Consider the following 24387-nt stretch of genomic DNA (forward strand, 5'->3'; position numbering starts at 1 on the left):
TATTGGTACAGAACAAGATGATACACCTCTATGCAACAGTTTTGTTTAAAATAAGTTAATTTTTTATCAAGGAAAATAGTCTCTGATTTAAAAAAAATATATATTTCACAGTGATGGCACTGGAGGCAAAATAATGAATAATGAATTCTAACATTTGCCACTCTTACAGGCTCGCTTTGAAAACCCCGATAAGATTTGCTAATACAGATTTTTTTTGCTTTCAGACATTCTGAGAGTAGAAAACAGATTTAGTAATACTGCAGCCAGCCTTTTAATTTTCTTCCAAGGGAAAACCTCGGAAAGTGGAAATAGCATCTTAAATAATTTAATTCACATAAGTTTATACATTATATAACACATACCTGAAACCAATCTGCATCTAATTTTTTTATCATCCTTTTAAGAATATTCAGTGCAAGACTCTCTTCCTTTTTAGCCCAGAAAACCTGAGCTTCTTCTAGCTGCCATTCAGAAACTCCATATCCCGTTGGATTGTATTGTTTGATCTGAAACATAGCTCTTTCTGGAAGCTGAAATTGAAAAACCATTATGAACAATTCTTCAAGTGAAATACATGTATCTCACAGCAAGTTTTGTTTTGAAACTCCATCTTCATTTGCTCTACTTGTGCAGCATAATCTGCCTATCCAATGCTAAGAATTTATCTGCAGCAAAGAGATGAAGTTATTTTTCTACATAGATGCAGAAAATCCTGATTTGCAACAAAAAAAAGACTATGGAATTAAACTTCACAAACCCCAAAATAAAGTATCAATGATTAACATTTTAAATTACTTGGAGGTATAAAGCATACAAATTCTACAATCAGTACCTACTGAAATAATGGATTTATAGTTTTAGCTTAGTGATTATCATTACATCCTAAGAGACCACAGAAAAATAGTAAGAAAAATGGCACCACCATACACTAATTCTTTTGTATGCCTACCTCTTCACTCGTATCACTGGTGAAGTAACATCCTCATTATTTAGTAATCTAATATCACTATGATAGCACAAAGAGCAAACTATCTTTTTAACAATGTCCAAGATCAAGACTGGAGTGTATTTTCAGAAGCTGTCCAACCAATAACCAAATCAATCAAACTTTTAAATAAGCAAGGTAAACACTTGAAATGTAAAAATGCCTGCAAATGACAATGTGCGTTTGGGTACTTCAGCTAGTGGTTAGTGTATGATTCTGTATGGAGCACTATTCCTTCTCCTGACAGATGGTAGTGGCACCAAAGAGGAAGAAAAGCCATTAGTTGCAAAGAGTGCTTCCTCAAAAAATTTCCTACATCCAGACACTTAGTATTGTCAACTACTAGTGTGCCAAAAGGAAAGGCTTATCATCCCATGGTCTGAAAGACTGATAAGGCCCAAAAGTATGACCCAAAGGTTGCACATGACCTACAACACTGAAGAGGCTGGAATGACAGTTTTCAGAAACACAGTATCTCAATCTTTCAGAATCTTCTAATCCTCCCAAAATATGGTGCCCCAATTTTAATCTTCTTCTGTAACTAAAAATCAAAGTGAAAAAAAATTTACTTCTGTTGAGGATCTTACAGGACACTTATCACCACAGTGTTAATGGCCGGGCAGGCATGAGACAAAAATATTTCTGTAGAAGTCATTTTCCCAAACAATTCCAGAGGCACTGAGTAAACCTTGCAAATTTATGAAATCGAAGACAGCTGTCCTACTGATTTCATCATTATTCACAAAAAGAGTTAGAAACTTCCTGAAATCAAAGTTTAATATAGTTTCACATATGTGAAGCGTAAAACATCTTTCCAGGTTATATATTTAGCTGGAACTACTTTCTGCAGAGGTTCTTGGAGGATATTGTTGCTCTATAAATTCTTGTTGAGCTATGCTTCCAGATGCACTACCTAGAACAAGCCAAGGCTGACTCTGGACCTTAACACATTAGCAGATGCAGAAACCACTGATACTGCAAATCCCATTAAGTCATTCAAAGAGAGAGATTTACCACAGTGCAATAGTGCTTTGAGAGCATAAAACCTTGAAGACAACACTAAATATACAGATGCAATGGAGTCCCTTCTGCAGCTGTACTCTGAAATACCACAACAATATGATGCAAGTGAAAGCTGGATATCTAAAACTGCACCAAAATAAAGTAACAGATCTATAAGAGAATTTTCCACTAAAAATTTCATTTTTACATTATCTACCTCATAGAGCAGCTTACTGTTATGAATAAAATTCAGAAAAAACGTGCCCATAAATACAATTTATTAATAAGTTCTACATAGGTTAAGTCTCCAACTAATTGATTCATTGAATAAACTCAGAATACAGTTACTCTTTAGTACTGTTAAAAAATGAAGTTCTTTTATAAACTAAAAAACTAAACATCCATCACTGATCTTTCCTGGAATTTGTTACCTGTGTATTTTTAGCAATTCTTGCCAATCTAGAGAGCTCCACTAGATGTTTGGTCAGGATGTCTTTAATACATTCTCTTTTGGTATTGTCATTCTCCTTTTCAAGCAAGATCTCCAAAATTACAGTGCGCAGAGCCATGATAGGTTCCTGGAAACGGAAGTCACTGTCCTTGAGAAGCTGGGACTGTCTCTGCCATTTCAAATAAATCTCATTCAGTTGTTGAGTGGTAACAGATCTGCAATTGTTACCAAAAGAAAAAAGACATGTTATTAATTCTCGCTAAACATTAGTGAAATGCAAGATGAGTAACAAAAGTAAATTACCGAGGTAGTTCACAATCTACAGTTCAAAACGAAGAAACAGTCCATAAACCCCTACAGTGATTAATATGCAGAATAAACTGGCAGGCTTCCAGTTTTAACAAACAGGAAGATCAAGAGATCAACATTAGTAAGGTGAACAACTCCACTGTAAACAATCTTGATAAAGCATCAAAACCTGTTGTGTTAAAGGTCCATCAGCAAAAGGAATCGCATTCAAATACAGGGCTACTTAAAAGATTAGAGACCAGGATTCCTACTTTATTATCTAGGTCGTATATGGATTAATATAAGAATAAATTCCAAACTGTGACATTGTAGCTGTGTAGGTTGTCGTTACATGTTATTATATGTCGTTACATTATTTTCTTAGACAATTCATTAAATGCAAATAGCAATGGTTCATAAGGTCCTGGACATGCTAAATGACTGTAGGATGACTGTAAGCTACCAAACTGATAAAACTGTAGCAGAAAAAATTCAATGTTAATAGTACTACAGAGATAAATACCTTCCTATGATTAAAAAGCAGTGTTGAGAATTCAGGTAGAATACTGATGGTAACAGTGGTCCATGAAGAAAGTAATTCAAACAGAAACAACATTCAATAGATTGACAGGTATCATCAAGGAAATGGAAAACATTTTTAGAAAGGAAACTAGAAGAGGATGACTCAGTTACTTTAGTAAACCAAAGGCTAGGAGATATGACTGCTACCTTGGAGTACACCAGGGAACTCAAAACAAATGACAGAAAACGATTATTTAAAATACAATATTGGCATAAAATCAAATAATTAAAACTAGACCACAAATAAATCCAGTCTGGAAATAAAGAGAATCTAGATTTGTCTTCACATAGTAAAGCTAAAATCCATGTTTTTTAGATGAAGTTTGAGATGTTCATGAATAAAATTTGTTGAGGTAATTTCATTTTTGTAGACTTGATTACCAAAAATCCTGAAAACTGAGAAAGGAATATGAAACAAGCTTAAAAAAATACCTGGAGAACAGCAGACCTATGTTTTCCAACTCTCCAATTAGTTGTAGTCTGCAAAGAGTTGGATATAATGAATAAACAGACTCAAGACTGCCTTTGCACAGCTCTTCTACTTCATTCACCCTATGGATTTAACAGAGAAATGGTAAATTCATTGTTTAAATATCCACAAGTAATTCCAAATATCCGTAACATAATTTCCATGCAGTGAACAGAACTTAAACAGCATTCAAATCCACTTGAGAGGACTGCAAAGTAAGGGATGTATACTACAGGAAATGTATCTTCAATTAGCACACAAATCGTATATGCACAAAAGAGAAATTTAAGTTAAAAAACATAGAAATGAAGTTGCAGTCCAGAAGTATTAATTTTATTCTATGCATGAGTCTTTATTTAAGCCCATAAAAACCCATAATAGTCTTTTATACATAACTTGTGACTACAAACTGCCCTGGTTTCGGCTGGGATGGAGTTAATTTTCTTCCTAGCAGCAGGCATAGTGCTGTGTTTTGGATTTAGTAGGAGAACAATGTTGATAACACACTGATGTTTTTAGTTGTTGCTCAGTACTGCTTATGCCAGTCAAGGACTTTTCAGCTTCCCATGCTCTGCCAGGTGCACAAGAAGCTGGGAGGGGGCACAGCCAGAATAGTTGATCCCAACTGACCAAAGGGCTATTCCATACCATATGATGTCATGCTCAGTATATAAACTGGGGGGAGTTGGCTGGGGAGCAGCGATCGCTGCTCGGGAACTGTCTGGGTATCGGTCGGCGGGTGGTGAGCAATTGCATTGTGCATCACTTGCTTCGTATATCATTATTATTATTATCATTATGTTATTATTATTATCATCATTTTACCTTATTTCAATTATTAAACTGTTCTTATCTCAACCCAGGAGCGGTTTTTTTCACTCTTACTCCTCCGATTCTCTCCCCCATCCGATGGGGGTAGGGGGAGTGAGCGAGCAGGTGCATGGTGCTTAGTTGCTGGCTGGGGTTAAACCACAACAGTCCTTTTTGGTGCCCAACGTGGGGCTCGAAGGGTTTGAGATAATAACAGATTAACCAGAGTGTATTAAGGAATCTGTTAACAGTTGCCAGTCATGATATTAGTTCATCTGATCTGTACCATGTTCTTTTCTTGGCTGTGCATGTTAAAGCTTGGTGTTGGTCTGTGCACTGCGCTATGCTCTGCAGTGATTAAGGATGTTTTGATTGGGAGGTTCCTTATCAAAATCCTGACCTTGAGCATTGTTTTGTATCTGGGTTTTATACACAAGTCATTACTGTACTTCGGGTACCACCTCATGGAGAGAGTTAGCAATTATACCTTTCCCTCAGAGACGTTTGTTGTGGAGGAAATACAGAATGGCACCTTCACTACCTTCTTCTATAATGCTTCCTCCCTCATTACAAAAAGTTTTCAGTATTTTGAACATCCCTGGGCAGTTAAGATACTTCTATTGATACTTCTTGGGAATATTGTTTCCGTTTTCACAAAGGTTAGTAAGCAATTTGAGAATATCATCCAGAGATCTGCCCCAAGGCTGGAGAGTTATGAGTGGCAGGGTGCGTGGGATTGTATGGGCAAGTACCTAGGGCAGTGGGCACCTCCAGTGTTTTGGAACTTCACCCCTGAACAAGTGCAGAATCCTGAAGAACTAGTAAAGTATTTGGAAAAAGTATGTTGTCACCCTGGCAACTCCAAAGAGATACAAATCATTGCAACATGCTGGGGACTGGCCCATGCTTATAGAGCCCTGTTCAACACTATTCAGAACCCTCAAGGGAAAGAGAGGGTCTCTGGATCGGATGATAAAACAACAGGCACTGTGGCTACTCCAACCACAGCCATGAGCACTGTGGCTACTCCAACCACAGCCACGGGCACTGCGGCTACTCAAACCACAGCTACAGGCACTGCGGCTACTCCAACACCCACCACAGGTACTGCAGCCACTCCAACCCCAGTGACAGGCACCGTGGCTAAAACAGAGAATCAGCCCACGCTGGTATCAGTTCCCCCTATACAGAAGAAAAAATACATAAGAAAATCAGCTCGTTTAGTAAGGGATGAAGATGAACCAGGGCCATCACGAGAACCAGAGGAGGAAGAACCCATAAATGAGATGGTAACCACCCGATCCCTATCCCTGAGTGAGCTGCGAGATATGCAAAAAGATTTCAGTCGTCATCCAGGCGAGCACATCATCACTTGGTTGCTCCGATGCTGGGATAACGGGGCCAGTAGCCTGGATTTAGAGGGTAAGGAAGCCAAGCAGCTGGGATCCCTTTCCAGGGAAGGGGGCATTGACAAAGCAATTGGAAAAGGGGCAAAAACGCTCAGCCTCTGGAGGCGACTTCTGTCAAGCGTGAAGGAAAGGTATCCCTTCAAGGAGGATGTTTTATACCGCCCAAGCAAATGGACCAGCGTAGAGAAGGGTGTCCAGTACTTGAGGGAATTAGGCATGCTGGAGGTGATTTATAGTGACCTGAATGATGAGCAGTTACCCAAAGACCCAGATGAAGTCAGGTGCACACAACCCATGTGGCGGAAGGTGGTACGGAGCGCACCAGCATCGTATTCCAACTCGTTGGCAATACTAGCCTGGAAAGATGACGAGGCACCAACGGTGGATGAAGTGGCTAGACGACTCCGGGAATATCAAGAAAGTCTCTCTTCCTCCCTGCGGGCCTGTGTCTCGGCTGTGGAAAAACTGTCTGAAAACACAGGCCGAGAGTTCCAACAACTCAGAGAGGATCTGTCCTACTCCCCACCTGCACGGACCAGTGTCTCAGCCATTAGGAGTCAACGTCCTTATGCTCAAGAGAGAGGATATAGAGGATACACACCACGGGGCACCCTGTGGTTTTACCTGCGTGACCACGGAGAGGGCATGAGGAAGTGGGATGGAAAACCCACCTCGACCCTAGAGGCACGGGTGCATGAGTTGCAAGGAAAAACTTTTACAAAAGGCGGTTCTCCCAGGAAAATTGCAGCTCCAATTTCCAGTGAGCAGTTCCCCAGACAGAGGAAGAGGGCTAATTCTACTCCCGATCTTAATCAAGGGACTTTTGATTCACATTTACAAGGAGTGAACAACGAATACTATGACCAGTGTTAGAGGGGCCCTGCCTCCAGCCAGGTGGAGGAAAGGGACAATCGGGTTTACTGGACTGTGTGGATTCGATGGCCTGGAACGTCAGACCCACAGGAGTATGAGGCTCTAGTGGACACTGGTGCACAGTGCACGCTAATGCCATCAAACTATAGAGGGGCAGAACCCATTTGTATTTCTGGAGTGACAGAGGGATCCCAACAGCTAACTGTACTGGAAGCTGAAGTGAGCCTAACCAGGAATGAGTGGCAAAAGCACCCCATTGTGACTGGCCCAGATGCTCCGTGCATCCTTGGCATAGACTACCTCAGGAGACGGGTATTTCAAGGACCCAAAAGGGTACCGGTGGGCTTTTGGTATGGCTGCTTTGGAGACAGAGGAAATTAAACAGTTGTCCACCTTGGCCAGTCTCTTGGAGGACCCTTCGATTGTAGGGTTGCTGAAGGTTGAGGAACAACAGGTGCCGATCGCTACCACAACTGTGCACAGGCGGCAATATCGCACCAACTGAGACTCCCTGATTCCCATCCATAACCTGATTCGTCGACTGGAGAGCCAGGGAGTGATCAGCAAGACTCGCTCACCCTTTAACAGTCCCATATGGCCAGTGCGAAAGACTAACGGGGAGTGGAGACTAACAGTGGACTATCGTGGCCTGAACGAAGTTACGCCGCCGCTGAGTGCTGCCGTGCCAGACATGCTAGAACTTCAATACGAACTGGAGTCAAAGACAGCCAAGTGGTATGCCACAATTCACATCACTAATGCATTTTTCTCCATCCCTTTGGCAGCAGAGTGCAGGCCCCAGTTTGCTTTTACCTGGAGGGGTGTTCAGTACACCTGGAACCGACTGCCCCAGGGGTGGAAGCACAGCCCCACCATTTGCCATGGACTGATCCAGACGGCACTGGAACAGGGTGAAGCTCCAGAACATCTGCAGTACAGTGATGACATCATCGTGTGGGGCAACACAGCAGAAGAAGTTTTTGAGAAGGGAAAGAAAATAGTCCAAATCCTTCTGAAGGCTGGTTTTGCCATAAAACAAAGTAAGGTCAAGGGACCTGCACAGGAGATCCAATTTTTAGGAATAAAATGGCAAGATATTGCTGCCCGGGTAGAGAACCTGGTTGTAAAAGTACATCATGTAGATGCTCATGTACCCAAGAGCTGGGCTACTGAAGAACATCAAAACAACCAGCAGGTGGATCAGGCTGCTAAGACTGAAGTGGCTCAGGTGGATCTGGACTGGCAACATAAGGGTGAATTATTTATAGCTCAGTGGGCCCATGACACCTCAGGCCATCAAGGAAGGGATGCAACATATAGATGGGCTCGTGATCGAGGGGTGGACTTAACTATGGACAGTATTGCACAGGTTATTCATGAGTGTGAAACATGCGCTGTAATCAAGCAAGCCAAGCAGTTCAAGCCCCTTGGGTATAGTGAACGATGGCTAAAATATAAATATGGGGAGGCCTGGCAGATTGATTACATCACACTCCCACAAACCCGCCAAGGCAAGCGCTATGTGCTCACCATGGTGGAAGCAACCACTGGATGGCTGGAAACATATCCTGTGCCCCATGCCACCGCCCGGAACACCATCCTGGGCCTTGAAAAGCAAGTCCTATGGCGACATGGCACCCCAGAAAGAATTGAGTCAGACAACGGGACTCATTTCCGAAACAACCTCATAGACACCTGGGCCAAAGAGCACCGCATTGAGTGGGTGTATCACATCCCTTACCATGCACCAGCCTCTGGGAAAATCGAGCAATACAATGGATTGTTAAAGACTACCCTGAGAGCAATGGATGCTGGGACATTCAAACATTGGGATACACATTTAGCAAAAGCCACCTGGTTAGTCAACACCAGGGGATCTGCCAATCGAGCTGGCCCTGCCCAATCAAAACTTTTACGTACTGTAGAAGGAGATAAAGTTCCTGTAGTGCACATAAAAAATATGCTGGGGAAGACAGTCTGGGTGACCTCCCCCTCTGGCAAAGGCAAACCCATTCGTGGGATTGCTTTTTCTCAAGGACCTGGGTGCACTTGGTGGGTGATGCGAAAGGATCGGCAAGTCCAATGTGTACCTCAAAGGAATTTGATTTTGGGTGAAAATAGTCAATGAACTAAATTGTATGATATTAATTGCTATATAATACTGTATGTTATCTCTTATTGTATGTTATCTCTTAACTGTATGTTAATGTAATAATATAGTATGTTAATGTTATAATATAGTATGTTAATGTTAAGTATATAGTACTGTATGTTATAGTTGCTATATGCCACATCAATGGTATTACAGTGACAATTGCCCAGTTTAATGAAAATGAACTTTGATGAAACCGTGTTGGAACGAGAACTGGCTTCAGCATGCAACAATCCAACACTGCACACCACCTCTCCTGCTCTGAAAGACAGATGAAACCCAAAGTCATGGGCTAAATGAACTCAACGGACATTTTAGAGGGATGGGCCATAGACGAAGGGAATGATATCTGTGTGTATATATCAAGACAGGATAGGGAAAGCGGTGGTGATTAATTAGAACACATTGGAGAGGGGAGGGCCTGTGCATGACGTAGATGGTATAGAATAAGGGGTGGATACTGTCCTGGTTTTGGCTGGGATAGAGTTAATTTTCTTCCTAGTAGCAGGCATAGTACTCTGTTTTGGATTTAGTAGGAGAAGAATGTTGATAACACACTGATGTTTTTAGTTGTTGCTAAGTACTGCTTACGCTACTCAAGGACTTTTCAGCTTCCCATGCTCTGCCAGGTACACAAGAAACTGGGAGTGGGCACAGCCAGAATAGTTGATCCAAACTGACCAAAGGGCTATTCCATACCATATGACGTCATGCTCAGTATATAAACTGGGGGGGTTGGCTGGGGAGCAGCGATCGCTGCTCGGGAACTGTCTGGGTATCGGTCGGCGGGTGGTGAGCAATTGCATTGTGCATCACTTGCTTTGTATATTGTTATTATTATTATCATTATTATACTATTATTATTATTATTATCATTTTACCTTATTTCAATTATTAAACTGTTCTTATCTCAACCCAGGAGCGGTTTTTTTCACTCTTACTCCTCCGATTCTCTCCCCCATCCGATGGGGGTAGGGGGAGTGAGCGAGCGGCTGCGTGGTGCTGAGTTGCTGTCTGAGGCTAAACCACGACACAAACACACACACACACTCTCCATCTCTCTCTCTCTAACAGCAGAATATTTGCATATAGTTACCTGGCATCTTTGAGACTCTCATAGAAAGCAGGGAACTCCTTATCTCGTAAAGACTGAAGAGCATCATACAATGACTCATGGTACCCTGGTCTTCCTGTCTCATCTCTTAAGAATAAAACAAAAGTAACATAAAATAAAAGGAAAATTATATTTCTCTACAAAGAAGTCAATTTTACCTTTATAACAAATATTTTTACATTTTCTGCAGTTGGATGGATTGCTGTTTTGCATGATAAAAAATAATAATACAAGCCTTTACATTTTAAATTAATTTAGTATTTTATAAATTCAAGCTGTTCTTTTAAAACAAAGAAAAGCTGTAATTGTCAAAATGTTTGGAATACAGATAATATGTTTAAGGTTGTATCAAAAATACAACACAAAACCATATTTAATCATAACACAATTCTCACAGAATTATGCTGAAAAGATATATATCATGGTATGTGTGCAACTTCAGTTCAGAATCAACGATTTTTTACATTTAACTTCAGAAATATATTTTAAAAGGAAAAAATAAAGAAAATTGGAAGGCTGAAAAACCCCAGTGTTCAATTTAATTTTCTCTTCTTCACCCTTTTCACTTTTGTTTCTTCTCCTCCTTGACCCTTCTCTTTCCTGCCATCTCATTCTCTCTCTTTTCATCTTACATGTTGTTTTTCTGCTCCCATATTAAAGTTGAAGATTCAATTTGTCTAAGAGGTTTATAACCAAAGAGGTTTATACAGACCCTAAAGCAGGGACAAAGAGAGCCCACCTATATGAAGTTTGTTCTGATTGTGGCATGACACATGCCCTTCAACAGCATATATCTGTCAAGACCCCCAGGTGCTTCTAAACAATAATCTTAAGACAGTGCAGGAGAAGAGAATGAGCACACCAAGAGTATGCTCCCCAGACCTATCTCTCTGTAAGTCTTAGGAGAAAAAAATCCTCTGTTTTCCTGACTACTAAAAGTTAATGTAGAAGGAATTACTGAACACCCCATCATGTAACTTCTGCTTTTGTCAAAATCTAGTCAATGTATTCTGTATTCCTCCCACAATGTGAGATGATGTATTTGTACTAGGAAGGGACAGAGTTCACACTATATCCTAGCCAGTCATATGAGATAACTAATGCCAGGCATCCAACACAATACAAGGGAGGAGATTACTCCTTATGAGGGAGTAGCCATGAATCAACACTGGTGTTTGTTTATCCTCTTGTGGCTCTTGTGTCTTAGCAAGTAATATTTTCCCCATTTGCTTGTAAATTAAACATTACAAACTATCTATCCCTCATATGTACTTAAGACATATCTAGTACGTGAGTGAAAAATGGACAATTTCAGTTTATATTTATGAACAATCAAAAAGAAGAATCAACTGCATACAGTTTCCCAGGAAAATGGAAAGTGATGTGCATACACAACAGACAGGTCTAAGTGAAAAAGACTGCTTTTCAATTCAATAATTAAGATAAATTAGGTGACCTGCTTCATAGATATTACATTCTAATGTCTTTTTTCTTGGAACTGAAACCATTGTCTTTCACTTAAAGAACTAGCAAAAAAGTAAGTTGGTTTACTTGACAGAAGAGATGTGGCCCCACTGCATATTCCTCCATGCTGCCTGGTAACGTATTTCCTGTAGTTCCACACACCAGTCAGTGTTTTCATGTTCCAGTCCTTTTAAATACATGGAAAGAGTGTGGCAAAGCCCAAAATTCTGCAAAGCCTGGAATTCACAAAATTGCTGAAAGTTAGTTTTCCTTCTTTAATAAACTGAACTGGTTTTTTAAAGGCTTTGTTTTACCTTTGGAAGCAAAGACCTCTGCAGGTAAGGCAGAACTGTAAGTATTTCCCAACTCTGTAAGATGAAACGATTCTATGATTCTATGAAAACTTTTTAATAAGACTACTAATCACACTATTGATACCTGCGACCCTGGGAAAACCACTTCATTACTACTGTGGCTGGCATTCTTTGAAATAAATTTCTGTGTTGTGTTTCAAATGAGCTATTTGCTCACATTTCTCCATTCCATCATTCCTGGGTATGTTGTGTTTCAAATGAACTATCTGCTCACATTTCTCCATTCCATCATTCCTGGGTAGTAAGCCCAAACTGGTTTTACTTCTTAATGAACTGTTTCTCCTCATGGGAATTTGAAAAAGTTTCCTACAATTCCTAAACTCCTATCTATTTGAAGACCATAATGACTTTATAATTGTGACCACTTATCCAGGTTATGTGTGCAGCTATTATGAAGGAGAAACATGATGGAATTTTAACAATACTAAATACTATGTAATTTGTGGTAGAAAAAGAAAAGTACCATAGGAAAATGAAATGAGGGGAAACACAGATATACTTGCGCTATGTTATTACAGAACTGGTGTAAATATTTTTAGGCTAAAAAAGCAACATATTTTTAAGGGATCAAAATAAGACAGCATCAAATCTATTTATTTATTTTATCAGAAATACCACAGTTTCAGTAGGATAGTTGCTGTAATGGAGAGGCTTAAAGAATGAGATGGCAAAAACAACCAATTACATTACTTTTTATATCCTGTCATTTTAGGAGCTGGCCAAATTCTGTATAAAATTAAATATATTTATTTTGAAATATTTCACAAAATTCATTACCCAAGATAGGGATTACAGGTGAGTGACAAGAGGACTAGAAGCCTTAATGTTTTCAGGACAAATGCTGAGTTGCCTTATATTATACAGTTTGGATGCCTATGACAGTGGCTGGACTTGATGACCAAAGAGATCTCTTCTAGTCCTAAAACAATTTTGCTTTACTACAAATGACTCTCAGTATGATGGATATCACTTCCTACATTAATTTCCTATTATAAAATAAAATTACCTCTATTATTCCTGCCTGGCGAGTAGATGGAGAGAGACTTGTCTCAAGGTCATATGTTACAAGGGCTTTCTCCCATACTGCTTCATGCTCATATGTTCTTATCCTGTTGTAAGTTAACAAGAAGTTTTCAATTTAAGTTCCTTACTAACAAATGAAAGCAATGACTTTAAAGAACATAAAAACATTAATAAATTATACCGTGCTAATGGCTGTAACATTCTTCCTCCACCGCAGCCATAGAGACTGTCAGGTTCGCCAATGCTTCTATATATGTCCATGAGAAGGTCCTAGAACATGTGCCATAAAACGAAGAATTACATCTTTTGGAACCAGTTCCAGTGAGTTTTATACATATCATGCAAGTTTATAAATACAAGTCCCTCCATGTAGCATGTTGTTATCATTGCTTAATTTTCCTTTATGCAGTATCTGAGCCTGCTGTTGTCACAGGAAGAAGAGTTTTGTAGTCTAGCAAAAGTCTTCAGGACTACCTAACTTCTCTGCTAAGTTACTAAAAAAACAGTGCTGGGCCTTAGGTGGGCTGGCTGAAAAGCAGAAGGCAGTAGTACTGAATGAGCATCAGACCTACCAGCTAAGCAATGCATTTTAAAGATACGCAAGCGCAGTTCTGGAATTATGAACTATGGAAAGAAGTAACTTAGACAAAGTTACTGAATCAGACTTTATGTACCAAATAAACTTGCAGGAGATACTACTACTTTGGTTTGATTATTACAACTTGCTACACCACTTGCTGATTTTTAATGAACATATCTCTCTGACAAAACAAACTGAAAAATACTTGGCTGGTAACCACCATAATGTCAGTTTTTTCAGGGAACAAAGTCTGCTTTGCTGCAATTTAAAATTTGCCAGTTAATTAGTGTTTCAGGTGAACGAATACTCTATTTAACTTGTCCAGCAAGGCCACTGAGTTCACTTTGAATTAGAGCATGAGGAGAACTTTCAAATACAGTTTTTGAAGTTCAACTAGATCTGCCTTCAGCTCAGATGAAACTGTTAATTGTAATTATATGAGAACGTTTGCTTTCAGATTATGAAGCACACATTATGTACCTGTAAACTTATGCCAGTTTCTTCTTTACTTTTTTCATTCAAAATAGTAATAGTTGTTCTTTGACTTTCTTCTTCAAATGACAAACTCTTAGCTGCTTTAAAAGATGACCTAAAAGAAATGTTTCAACTGGTAAAGTTAAATGAAATTTCACGCAAAGAATGAAAGAAATTCTGAAACAACACTTATGAAGTAAGAGGCACAAACACCAAATGCAAGATCGGCCTGTAATATCCCCACGTTATTCAAACTGGCTCTCCACCAGAATGACAAAGTGATCAGCTGAACTGACAATATCAACATCAAGGGATTTCAACATCAAGGTGGTTTTTCAGAGGAAAAAAACCCCACCTTGTAATGTCTAATCTTTTATTAAATCAAATTGCTTTTGTGAATGCCTGAAGCATGAATGCTCTCTTCTAGGAAAGAATAAAACCAACTACATCATATATATGCTTACAACCATACTTTTGTTATACATTCACTGTCTTACAGTTATTTGCTGCCAAAATGAAGCTAGTAAACTAGCTCCATATTTTGATCTTGCTAGACCAGAAGACAAAGATAATTGTCCATCACAGAAGGAAACTCTTCTACAAGGATCATTCAGCTCTATCCACAGAATTCTGGTCATTCTGGTCATGTTTCGGGGGTTTCTTTCTCCCCTTGATTCACTTCTGGCCATAATTTAACCACTAGGACACTATTAATAATGAGGAATAGAATCTGAAAAGCATTCAATTTAGAAAGCGAGATTAAATACATTTTAGTATTCAGAAGCATTAGCTTTATTGGATTTTCTCCGGAACACACACTACTAAGAAAACTTTCTGGTTAGAAGTCAGAATGACAGTATTTTGAGTGCGTCACAGCTAGCAAACTATCAAGGTTGGGATCCCATTCAAGGACCGGTAGAAATATTTTCCAGGTTAATACACACACCTAAGGAGTTTTTTTTAAAGTTTCCTTGACTTTTCACGTAACAAAACACTACTGTGACACATTAAAATATGATCCGTTTTACCAGAAATGTCAAGAAACTGCATTAGTCAAGCCTTGTACCTTTCTTGCTGTTTGTCTCTATTTATCTTGTCTGCGTAGATTTCTGTGTAGAGCAAGGCTGTGAAGTGAGCAGCACAAGACTGTGCTGCTATAGCAACCTCAAGATAATTCAGATCTAGCCAGAAGCTGTCATCAAAAACTGTACCTGAAACAGATCTGATTAAATAAAGACTTTAATATTGCTGTAACAGACCTTCTCTCTAACATTAAACAAAATAAATTCAGTCTAACTATAAAGCCTTCCAAAGGCTAATTTTATCTTAGCCCCATCCCCAAACCCATACCACCAAAAGTTTATCAGACAAAAAGTTTTTAGAAAACTCCTTCAGCATAGTTAGAACCCTTTAAGGCTAGCCATATCACTTCTGTAGCAAATGCAAGGTCACTACTATATCTTTGTTCTTTTAACTGACGTGTTCTCTACCACATCCTTCTTCCTTAATCTAGAGTGTCAACAGATCTTAGGACAGTCATCGTTAAATTAAAGCAACATTTTGGAAAGCTATAATTCACCTCTTTTGTCTTCTTAAGTAATCAACAACAGCAAGCATGGCTCGTCGAGATACTTTATCCAAACTTCTAAAACCATGGGTTTCTTGCTCTGGGATGTATATTTCAAACGAAAGAATATAATGAACTTTTGTCATAACATATCCATTTACAAAATAAAAAGATGCACTCAAGAACACCTCAAGAAGAAAAAGTTCTTTTGTACTCAAGAAAGTAACTAAAAACTTCCTTGGATGGCATTTCCAAAATTAAATTAATAGTTTGTCACAAAATGTATATCCCCTCCTTATATGGTATTAGTGACATTACAGTAGTTTACACCACAATTTTCTTTATGAAATTATCTTTGCATTAATAATTTGTGCGTTCCGTTTCTTCTTATAGAATTCAGAGATGATCATACACCACTGCACAAAGCTCCATAACAGACCTCTTCCCTTAGGCTTGAGACATAGTTATTCCAAAGCCACAGAAATACTTATTAGTAGCTTTACTGTAGGTTTTATACAGTGTGTATGCTTATACAAAAAAACACTATCTCCCCCACACAGACACATACTTTTAAAGAATTTGTATTTCCATGCCTTGCTTCTGGATTAAAAAAAAAAAATCAGATGGCTACAGGTTGTGTGCTGGTCATTGGGTTAATAATTTTTTTCATTTTTCTGGACATTTTTAATTTATAAATTACAAGAAGCAAGAAACAGGGAAAGCATAAGCAAGGGTTTGATTACTACTACACTACAGTAAGATGCAGAACTAGAAATTTCCCCTAAAGAAAGCAAAAGCCACATAAAAAAAGAAGTATCTGGGCATTTTGTGTGTTCCAACAAACAGAAATGAACAAAGCTTACTTTCCACCTCTACCAAAGACCTTACAGAAGGAACACCAACTTCTTCTTTATAAGTCATCTCCCACATGCTTAACTTTCAAAAGACATACAGTGGTGACATCTGATTCTCAGTTTCTAATGCACCATGACATTTTGCTGTCCAGATCCATTCCCATATGCTGCACTACTTGCAAATGTAGACATATCATCTCACAGGCAGGGTCCATTCTGTTAGCATTGTACAGTCAACGCCCCAAAGAGATTGCTACTTCCTCTTTCATAATTTGATCAGATAAATAACTGAAAATTTCTGAATGAATTATATTTGGGTACCAGAAAGTATTAACGAGTTAGGGCAAGGAAAAGGCACTGGCCAAGAAAACCGGAAGAAAAAAGTTATTCTTCAGCATTTGTTGCACAACAGACCAAATGAATATAATGGTAACTATAACCTGTCAGCATGGTGTTCACACTCACTTGCTAACATGATGCCTACAGACCGAAAATGAAAATCATGTCTTTTCTTTCATGTCATCAGACAGAAATCGTAAATTCTAAGGAGAAATAACTGAACAAGTAGTTTGAAAGATTCATTGAACAAAAAAAATACATAGATTCAACTGACATATGATTCTGGCCAGACTGACATGCACTAAGTCCAAAATATTCTTAATTTTTAGTTTGGTGGGTCTGACTCTTGTCAAGCAATTGGCAATTTACGATTAGGTTTGGTTTCTCAGGCAGAGCAGTGATTGGCATGATGTTCACACTATTTATGCTTTAAATTGCCAAGATTAACAGCCAATTCCTAGAACTTGCACGTCAAAATGGATCAACAGGAAGACTCTTGTTCAGAAGCACTCAACTCTCTCATGTCTAATTGCTTGTCTTTGCTACAGGTTGGATCCTGATGGATTGGAATGAAATTTATCTAGGTTTTCTAGGAAGATTTTTCTCCTTGTTTTGATAGGGTAACAGTTTCCCCTCGAAGAAACTGGTAGTCACCAAATGTTTAAAAATTTTGTTTTCAGTACTGCTGGTGTTCTATTACTCCAACTTTGGAATCAACATACCTTTGCTCTGTTGGCTAGTGCACCTCCAGTTTATCTGTAAACAACTACATAGACAATGAGCTGTCTGCTACTTCATGTATTTTTTTTGGTACCAGAACAGTTTTTCATCTGAAGAACCCCATTTAAAGCCTTTACATGTCCTTTATTTTGCTCTTATTGCCTTCGTAGGATCCCTTGCATAGAATCACAATGTTTGAAGAGGCCTCTATCATTTGCTCATTGGTATCACTCAAGTAACTGCAAGTTTATAAAACTTAGAAAAATACCTTCTTATTTTTCATAGAACATTTTGGGTTATTCTGTACATCTGAGATAAATTTATGCAGTAGTTTCCCTGGCTGCTTACAGGAAAGAAATAGGAAATTGTTAATCCTTTTCTATCTTACAAAGTGGGACAATAATAAAAATATCTGGATTGTGGGAAAAGCTTGTTACCTGACTTCAAAAATGTGAAAGAATACTGCTCTAGTCTTTCCGGCCATGCAAGCATCTATAAAAAGTACATTAAAGTACATCTTGCATCATTAGGCTTATTTACAGCACTCTTAGCAAAAACTGCAATACTAAGGGTTCCTCTACCTCTCTGGCAACCTGAAGCTTGCATGGCTTGCCTGTAAAGAGACTGCAAGACATTGTACAGACTCATTCCTTTGGTGATTTGTCACTGAAGAGGGAAGTTGGAAGATACAGCAGAGTAGCTACTGCACAAAAAAGTATTAACCTGAAGATACTGTATTTGTGTTAAGCAAGGGACATGCACAAATAAAAGAAATACATTATTTCAGCTCCTGAAAATAAGCGCATGTACCATTCCCATATCCTAATAACAATGATCTTATTTTTTACACAGATTTCTACTAACTTCAACCACAATCTAATTGGAAAGGACACCAGCCAGCTTGATTAGAAGGTGCTTTGTTTTTAATGGAACTTACTGCATTGCTCATACTCAGCTGCAGTTCTTTTGGTTACAACTTCCTTTCATTCTGCTGCAATGGAACAGGTCTTTTGAATGTGTAGGGAGACCATTATCAACATTAGGCAGAAGCTAACGCAAGAGTTAGTCTTTTTTCCGAGGGGAAAATCCAGGTGAAAACTGCCTTTAATTGTTCTTGTTTGAGTAACATAGAAATTTAACTGCCAATTAGTCATTTTAAGAGACAGTCCAAGACTCCACCTTGCAGCACACAACATTGGATCACATTTAAATTCAGCAAGTAATAAACATTATGCAGTTGTGAATAAGGAAAGAAGCTATACAGAAGAAACTACTTGGGTGCTGCCAACAAACAGCTTCAAAATTACTGGTACCCCCACTGAAAAAGATCAAACAGTTGGACAGAAGCTTCTAAAAGTCTCCCTGCCTACAAGGGCACATCATACATTTGATATCAGACGATAATTTTTTCACAGCCAGAATCCCTCTTTCAGCTGAAACAAAAATATTATGCCATTACCTGAATCAGAATTTGGAGGTGTAGTAGATCTACTAGATGAGGCAAATCTGCAACAGGCTGTAAAAAACTTCTGGATATGAACTGACAAAAGATTTCTCCAAGATTCATCTGAGTCATGAAGAAGGATATCATGAATCAGGTATGGAAGCAAAGTTTGACACAAGTCTGTTTTCACCTAGAAGATAATCATGCACAGCAGCTGCTAAGAAAACAACCAAAAGCCTTTCTTTCTCAGACTATAACCAAACTGACAACTACTCAAACACGTAATGCTTGAGAAAGAATATGTAATATCAAAAATGTAAACCACTCAACAGGACTACCCTGGCATTTAGTTAAAGTAGTCATATAAAGTTCATCTTTGTTTACAATTATCTCTTAAATCTTGTATTTCAAGAGTGTATTTTACAGGTATCTGCAATATCTGACTACGAAGGTCTGATTCACTGTTAAGAAAAAGTAGTAACTTAACAGCAGAAATTACTATTTGCTATCAAGATGAGTAATTGTATTTTTTGTGCATCATAGCGCACACACACACACATATATACACATGCATATAATTTAACCCACCTCACATAGCGGCTTCATTAACTGGAGAACTTCATTTTGCACACCTCCACTGTCCAGTATTGAACTAGTTAGGTGCTTAATCCAGGTCTCATGACTTTCTCCCAGAGGAATCCAGAGGTTTGCGTTATCCAAAGTTTCTAAAGGAGCCTCCGTAACATTAGCAGGTACTACAAAAAACTGGAAGGAAAATATATATATTGCAAATATAAACAAATTCTATTGCATTTAAAAAAACATACTGCAATCTGAACAGATCAAAACATATTAAATATTAACTGTGCTTTAATTGATTGACAATATCAATTTTGTTCAGGTAAATGTAAAGTTTTCCGAGGACATCTGAAAGTATTAAAAATAAAATTTTACTGGTAACATCAACAAGGCCACATTAGACATGACATTTAGGTTGCAAATCAAAAGTTTGAAAATTAGGAAATATCCGATTTATGGTTAATTATGCACCCTTTTTTCAGGCCTATTTTCCACTAAGCTTTTGCATCAAATGATACTGAGAAAGAATGTATTACATTACCGCGTAGGTAATCAAAAATTGTCTGTCTAATAATGAAAGTACACAGCTTTCTAATGTCAAATTGGTAATTTCCTATGTGAAGAAGCCACAAATGCTGAAACAGAAAGGAGAAACAGATGTACAAAAGCAATCACATTTGCAATCAGGCTGATAAAAAGTCCAAATTTTGCATTCATCAAAGCCTACCTCAAACATATTTTCAAATTTACTTTTTTTAAAAAATATATATTTTTATGTTTTCTCTACCCCATATGCCATATAAATAAGGTATATCAGAAGAAGTACCTTTTTCCTAGACATTCTGAAAGGCGTTAGATAGATTAACATGGGATCAGCTTTATTTTTATAAACTTCCCAAAATTCACTGCCAGACTCGGTGGCTAATATGTTTTTCAAACAGGAAACAGCAGCAGCTCTAACATCAATACTGAAAGAATAACATACACGGCATCATCTTTATTAATTTCATTCAGATATTTTATTTTCAAAATCACCTTTATAAACACACAAGACAAATAATTCTACAATCTGACGTGCATCAAATCAGAAAATTCTGGGCTAGGATATGCCATTGTATATTTTGCTACAAAGCAAAGCCTCAGTATTTACTCCACAGCACTGTTATCCTCTACAGCACAGAAGACACCCTCTGGCTCAAGTCCAACTGGAGAGTTTCCAGGACTGGGTAAGTAATCTGAGCCTTGAAGAAGCACACAGTTAGACATTAAAAGGTGTTAACAACACTTTCAGAGTGTTACTCTGAGGTGATTTGAACAACGTGCAACTTAATGTCTCCTATTAAGCTCTGAACTAAATAAATTACATAAGTATACTCACCATTTATCTGTTAAAGCAATATTTATTTGTGTTAACATTATGAAGACCCACTGAAGTTTTCTATCTTCAAGTAAGTCCACTGATTTAGAATCCAGTGCATTTTCAGCACGCTGAAGAGCTATGGTGGAGAAATCCATGGGACCTATTTCTCCCAAGCAACTTCCAACAGCCTCTGCAAATGCAGGTAATTTTATAGTCTTATGCACACTATAACAAGATCTCACCCTAAAAAATTGCAATTAGTATAAACGACTTTTAGAACTGAGATTATTAAGGGGTAAAAAGCTGCAAACATTTATAAATAATCACTTGAGGAGCTTTATGATTAAAATTACATGTATACAAATTTTGCAGCTTAAGACTTGTAAATAATAGAGTTATACCTTCTAACTCAATTTTCTAGGAGTGCTTATGGCTCTGGATTTTGCAGTTTAAATCAGATACAGATTTTATTTTTGCTTGTGTCAGAAACAGGTAAGTGCAAAAGGTCAGAATCACAGCCACTATAAGACACTCAATTTTCATTCCCTAAGGGTATGATAAATACAAAGAGTAGCCTGTGAACACAAACAGTAGCCTGTAAACTCAGTAAGAATTAACCTGCATTTTACATAAAATGATGTATTAATGTGATACATCATTTGCTTTCCAGACAAAATATTTTATAAAAACACATGACTACATATAAGAAAAAATAAAACAAAATTGACCTTGAAAATAGTTTTAAAAAAGGGATGTTAATGTTCATCAGGAAGAAACCAAAATCTATTTCCCTGCTCTTTCCTTCACACGTGGCATGTGTCTTGAAAATGTTTCCATTTTCTACAACATTGTTTTAACCACCAGAGCAAATAAAGAACAGACTGAAGGTACACAGGTTGTGTTTTGAACTAAATTTAACAAATCATCTAAGAAAACACAATGCAGAAAAGGCTGAACCCTACAACTTGCAGAGGTGCTGAAGAATGTATCATACTGAAGTCAATGTGAGCTTCAATTGCTCAGCATTTTTAATTATCAGTTATTTTGTCTTTTAGACAAAAAATATATTAAGGCAAATGTTCTCATTACTTGTGTTTCTGTCTAGTTTAGACATCTAATTTCAGTAAATATCACCTTCATGGAGGTACTCCCCACTTGGGGAAGAGGGGATTTGGATTTTAGCTTTGGTGGTTTGGGTCAAACATTAATCAGGTGCTCAATGTAAACAGTGAGAATAATTTTAATAACACAGAAGAGGCTTTAAGATGGAAAACAACTATTTTAATTTCCACTAAGACATGCCTTTTAAATTTTAAGATCAGTTCTCTCCAATTTTTCTTACTATTTTTCAACCTAAAGTGACCAATTTAACAGCGGTTGACTCTTTATTGAGTATAGAAGAGACCAGGGTCTAAACTGATGACAAGTTGTTAGTCAAAGCTGTAAAATACAGTGACTGAAAAGAAGACACATCGCCCATTTTAACATTTCTGATGGCTACCTCTGGCAGCAAATGCAAAATAGCAGTGGGAAGTACCATTGAGAACGGCCACAGTTTCAACCTGGGGTTTCCAGTGACAGCCCTAGGATGCCTGTGGGACTAATTAACTTACCCAGCACTGCTTTTTCACCTGTATGGTTAACTGCCATCTTGGACAGCTGCAGTAAGCTCACCACCAATTTGACTACTACAGAATCTTCTGGCTTTTCTATCATTCAGAAAGAAAAATAAACCCCAAAAATGTCATTGTATATTTGTAATGTGAACATATGAGAAGAAAACACTGCTTTAGTATCTTTTATCTATAAATGTCAATGTGCATTATTAATGTTGAAGCAAGCTGGTATTAAACAGTACATTAAAAAAATATTAATTTCTCTTAATCATCATGTCTTCAAAACACTTCTATGGATTTGACTATGCCAAAGAATCCCCAAAACTAGAATACACAAATGCTAGTATTTTCAGTGTTTTGATGTAGAAATGATAATACATGAAATATTAGCATAAGTTAGTGTAAGAATGCTATTTGAAACAGTGAAGTCATACTATGTAACTCCACTGACAGCACTTAAGCTAGTATCATCATTCTGTTCTAAATCTGAATCTAAGGAATATCCCCAAATAGGGCTTTCTGCCAGGATTTTCACAGAATTTGACTAGCTTTCAGCTGCCTAATTAACTTTGCCAAATTATAAACTCTTGAGATGGATATTTCCTTACATATTTGCTGCCTGCCTGAGGTCTTTTTTTTTTTTTAAATAAACATTCCAGACAAAATGGTTTTCCTGTTTCCCAGAACAAGGTCTAGAAAAAAATATGATGATTTGCCAATATAAAAAAAATAAAAGCAGTATTTTCTTTTAAAAAACTCCTGCTGCCCTGGGGATTGGAATGGAAACCTGGAATCAGGCTTTATGCTTGTTGACGTTTTTATAAAAATGAATACATATGTGGCCAAGCTGCATTTCTTAAATGTTATCTTTCAGCATACAGTTTTATAGCCTTTATCAATAACTGGGTTTTTTACTTCTTTTTAGTGCTAATAATAAAAACAATAATAATGTTATTTGTAAGTGCTTACTAGACTTCTAGTATAAGGCAAAATCAAGGCAACAGGCCCATCAAGCCTGCTAGCCTGCCTCCCAACAGAGCGCGAGTATTTCTTGCCAGATTTTGCCAGTCAGCAGATTGGGTATTTCTGAGCAGATCTTCATACCTAATCACCTCTACAAGACATGTCTATCTCCTTTTAAGGTCCATTATGCTTCTGATCTCCACAATAAGTGGCAGTAAGTTCCATGCTGTATATATTTTGTTTGAAAAAAACTATGTGGTTTCTCTTGTGTAACTGTTGCCAGATAATTTAACCTGTTCTTGTACTGTGATAAAAGTGGTAACTGCTCCCTACTCAGCTTCATCATATCATTCACCAGTTTATACACCTCTCTATATTCCTATTCCTTTTCCAAGCTCACAAGGCTCTCCTCTGATGGAAGTTGTTCCACGCAAGCTAGCTGCCCTTTTACTAACTCTCTTTTCAAGCAGAATTTTGAGACTAAAATTGTAAACAATATTCAAGATGTGGGGACATAATGCACTTACACCATAGCCTTATGACAGACTACTATTCTTTCCCAAATTTTACTCTGCACTCATTTACAATGAATTACATCAGCTCTTTTTATCTTTCTGTCACACACACAAGGTGAGGAAGACTTGATGTAGAGGAGAAAAGTGAAATGGTGTGGCACAAGCATCTGAAAACCAAAATAGGAAGGAACTGGGTCTGGACTGAGGGCTGAAACAGAATACTGAGATGTGGCAAGGTTCAATTGAACTAAATCCTACCATTTTAAAACTTCTGTGAGCTTTACTTTCTAACACACTACGCCTTTAATAAAATCTAGCTTCATTACGTTTAGAAGAGTAGTGAGATTCATATACAAGAAAACTCACTAAGCAGCCCTAAA

General features: G+C 37.9%; 1 protein-coding gene across 1 annotated transcript in view; it reads right to left on the bottom strand.

Moving 5' to 3' along the window:
* The window catches only part of ATM (ATM serine/threonine kinase), a 92420-nt gene that overhangs the window by 24464 nt on the left and 43569 nt on the right, over nt 1-24387 (bottom strand). The window contains exons 33-48 of the mRNA XM_075723913.1: nt 22527-22622; nt 20932-21103; nt 20380-20521; nt 19563-19739; nt 18990-19164; nt 15630-15717; nt 15117-15272; nt 14644; nt 14057-14143; nt 13178-13266; nt 12980-13082; nt 11687-11835; nt 10118-10222; nt 3741-3860; nt 2419-2653; nt 363-530 (exon numbers count right to left, since the gene is read on the bottom strand). Of these exons, the coding sequence (XP_075580028.1) occupies nt 363-530; nt 2419-2653; nt 3741-3860; nt 10118-10222; nt 11687-11835; nt 12980-13082; nt 13178-13266; nt 14057-14143; nt 14644; nt 15117-15272; nt 15630-15717; nt 18990-19164; nt 19563-19739; nt 20380-20521; nt 20932-21103; nt 22527-22622 (2063 nt within the window). The remainder of the gene's footprint in view (nt 1-362; nt 531-2418; nt 2654-3740; nt 3861-10117; nt 10223-11686; nt 11836-12979; nt 13083-13177; nt 13267-14056; nt 14144-14643; nt 14645-15116; nt 15273-15629; nt 15718-18989; nt 19165-19562; nt 19740-20379; nt 20522-20931; nt 21104-22526; nt 22623-24387) is intronic.

Source organism: Pelecanus crispus, chromosome 1 (genome assembly GCF_030463565.1).
Source record: "Pelecanus crispus isolate bPelCri1 chromosome 1, bPelCri1.pri, whole genome shotgun sequence".
Lineage (NCBI taxonomy): Eukaryota > Metazoa > Chordata > Aves > Pelecaniformes > Pelecanidae > Pelecanus > Pelecanus crispus.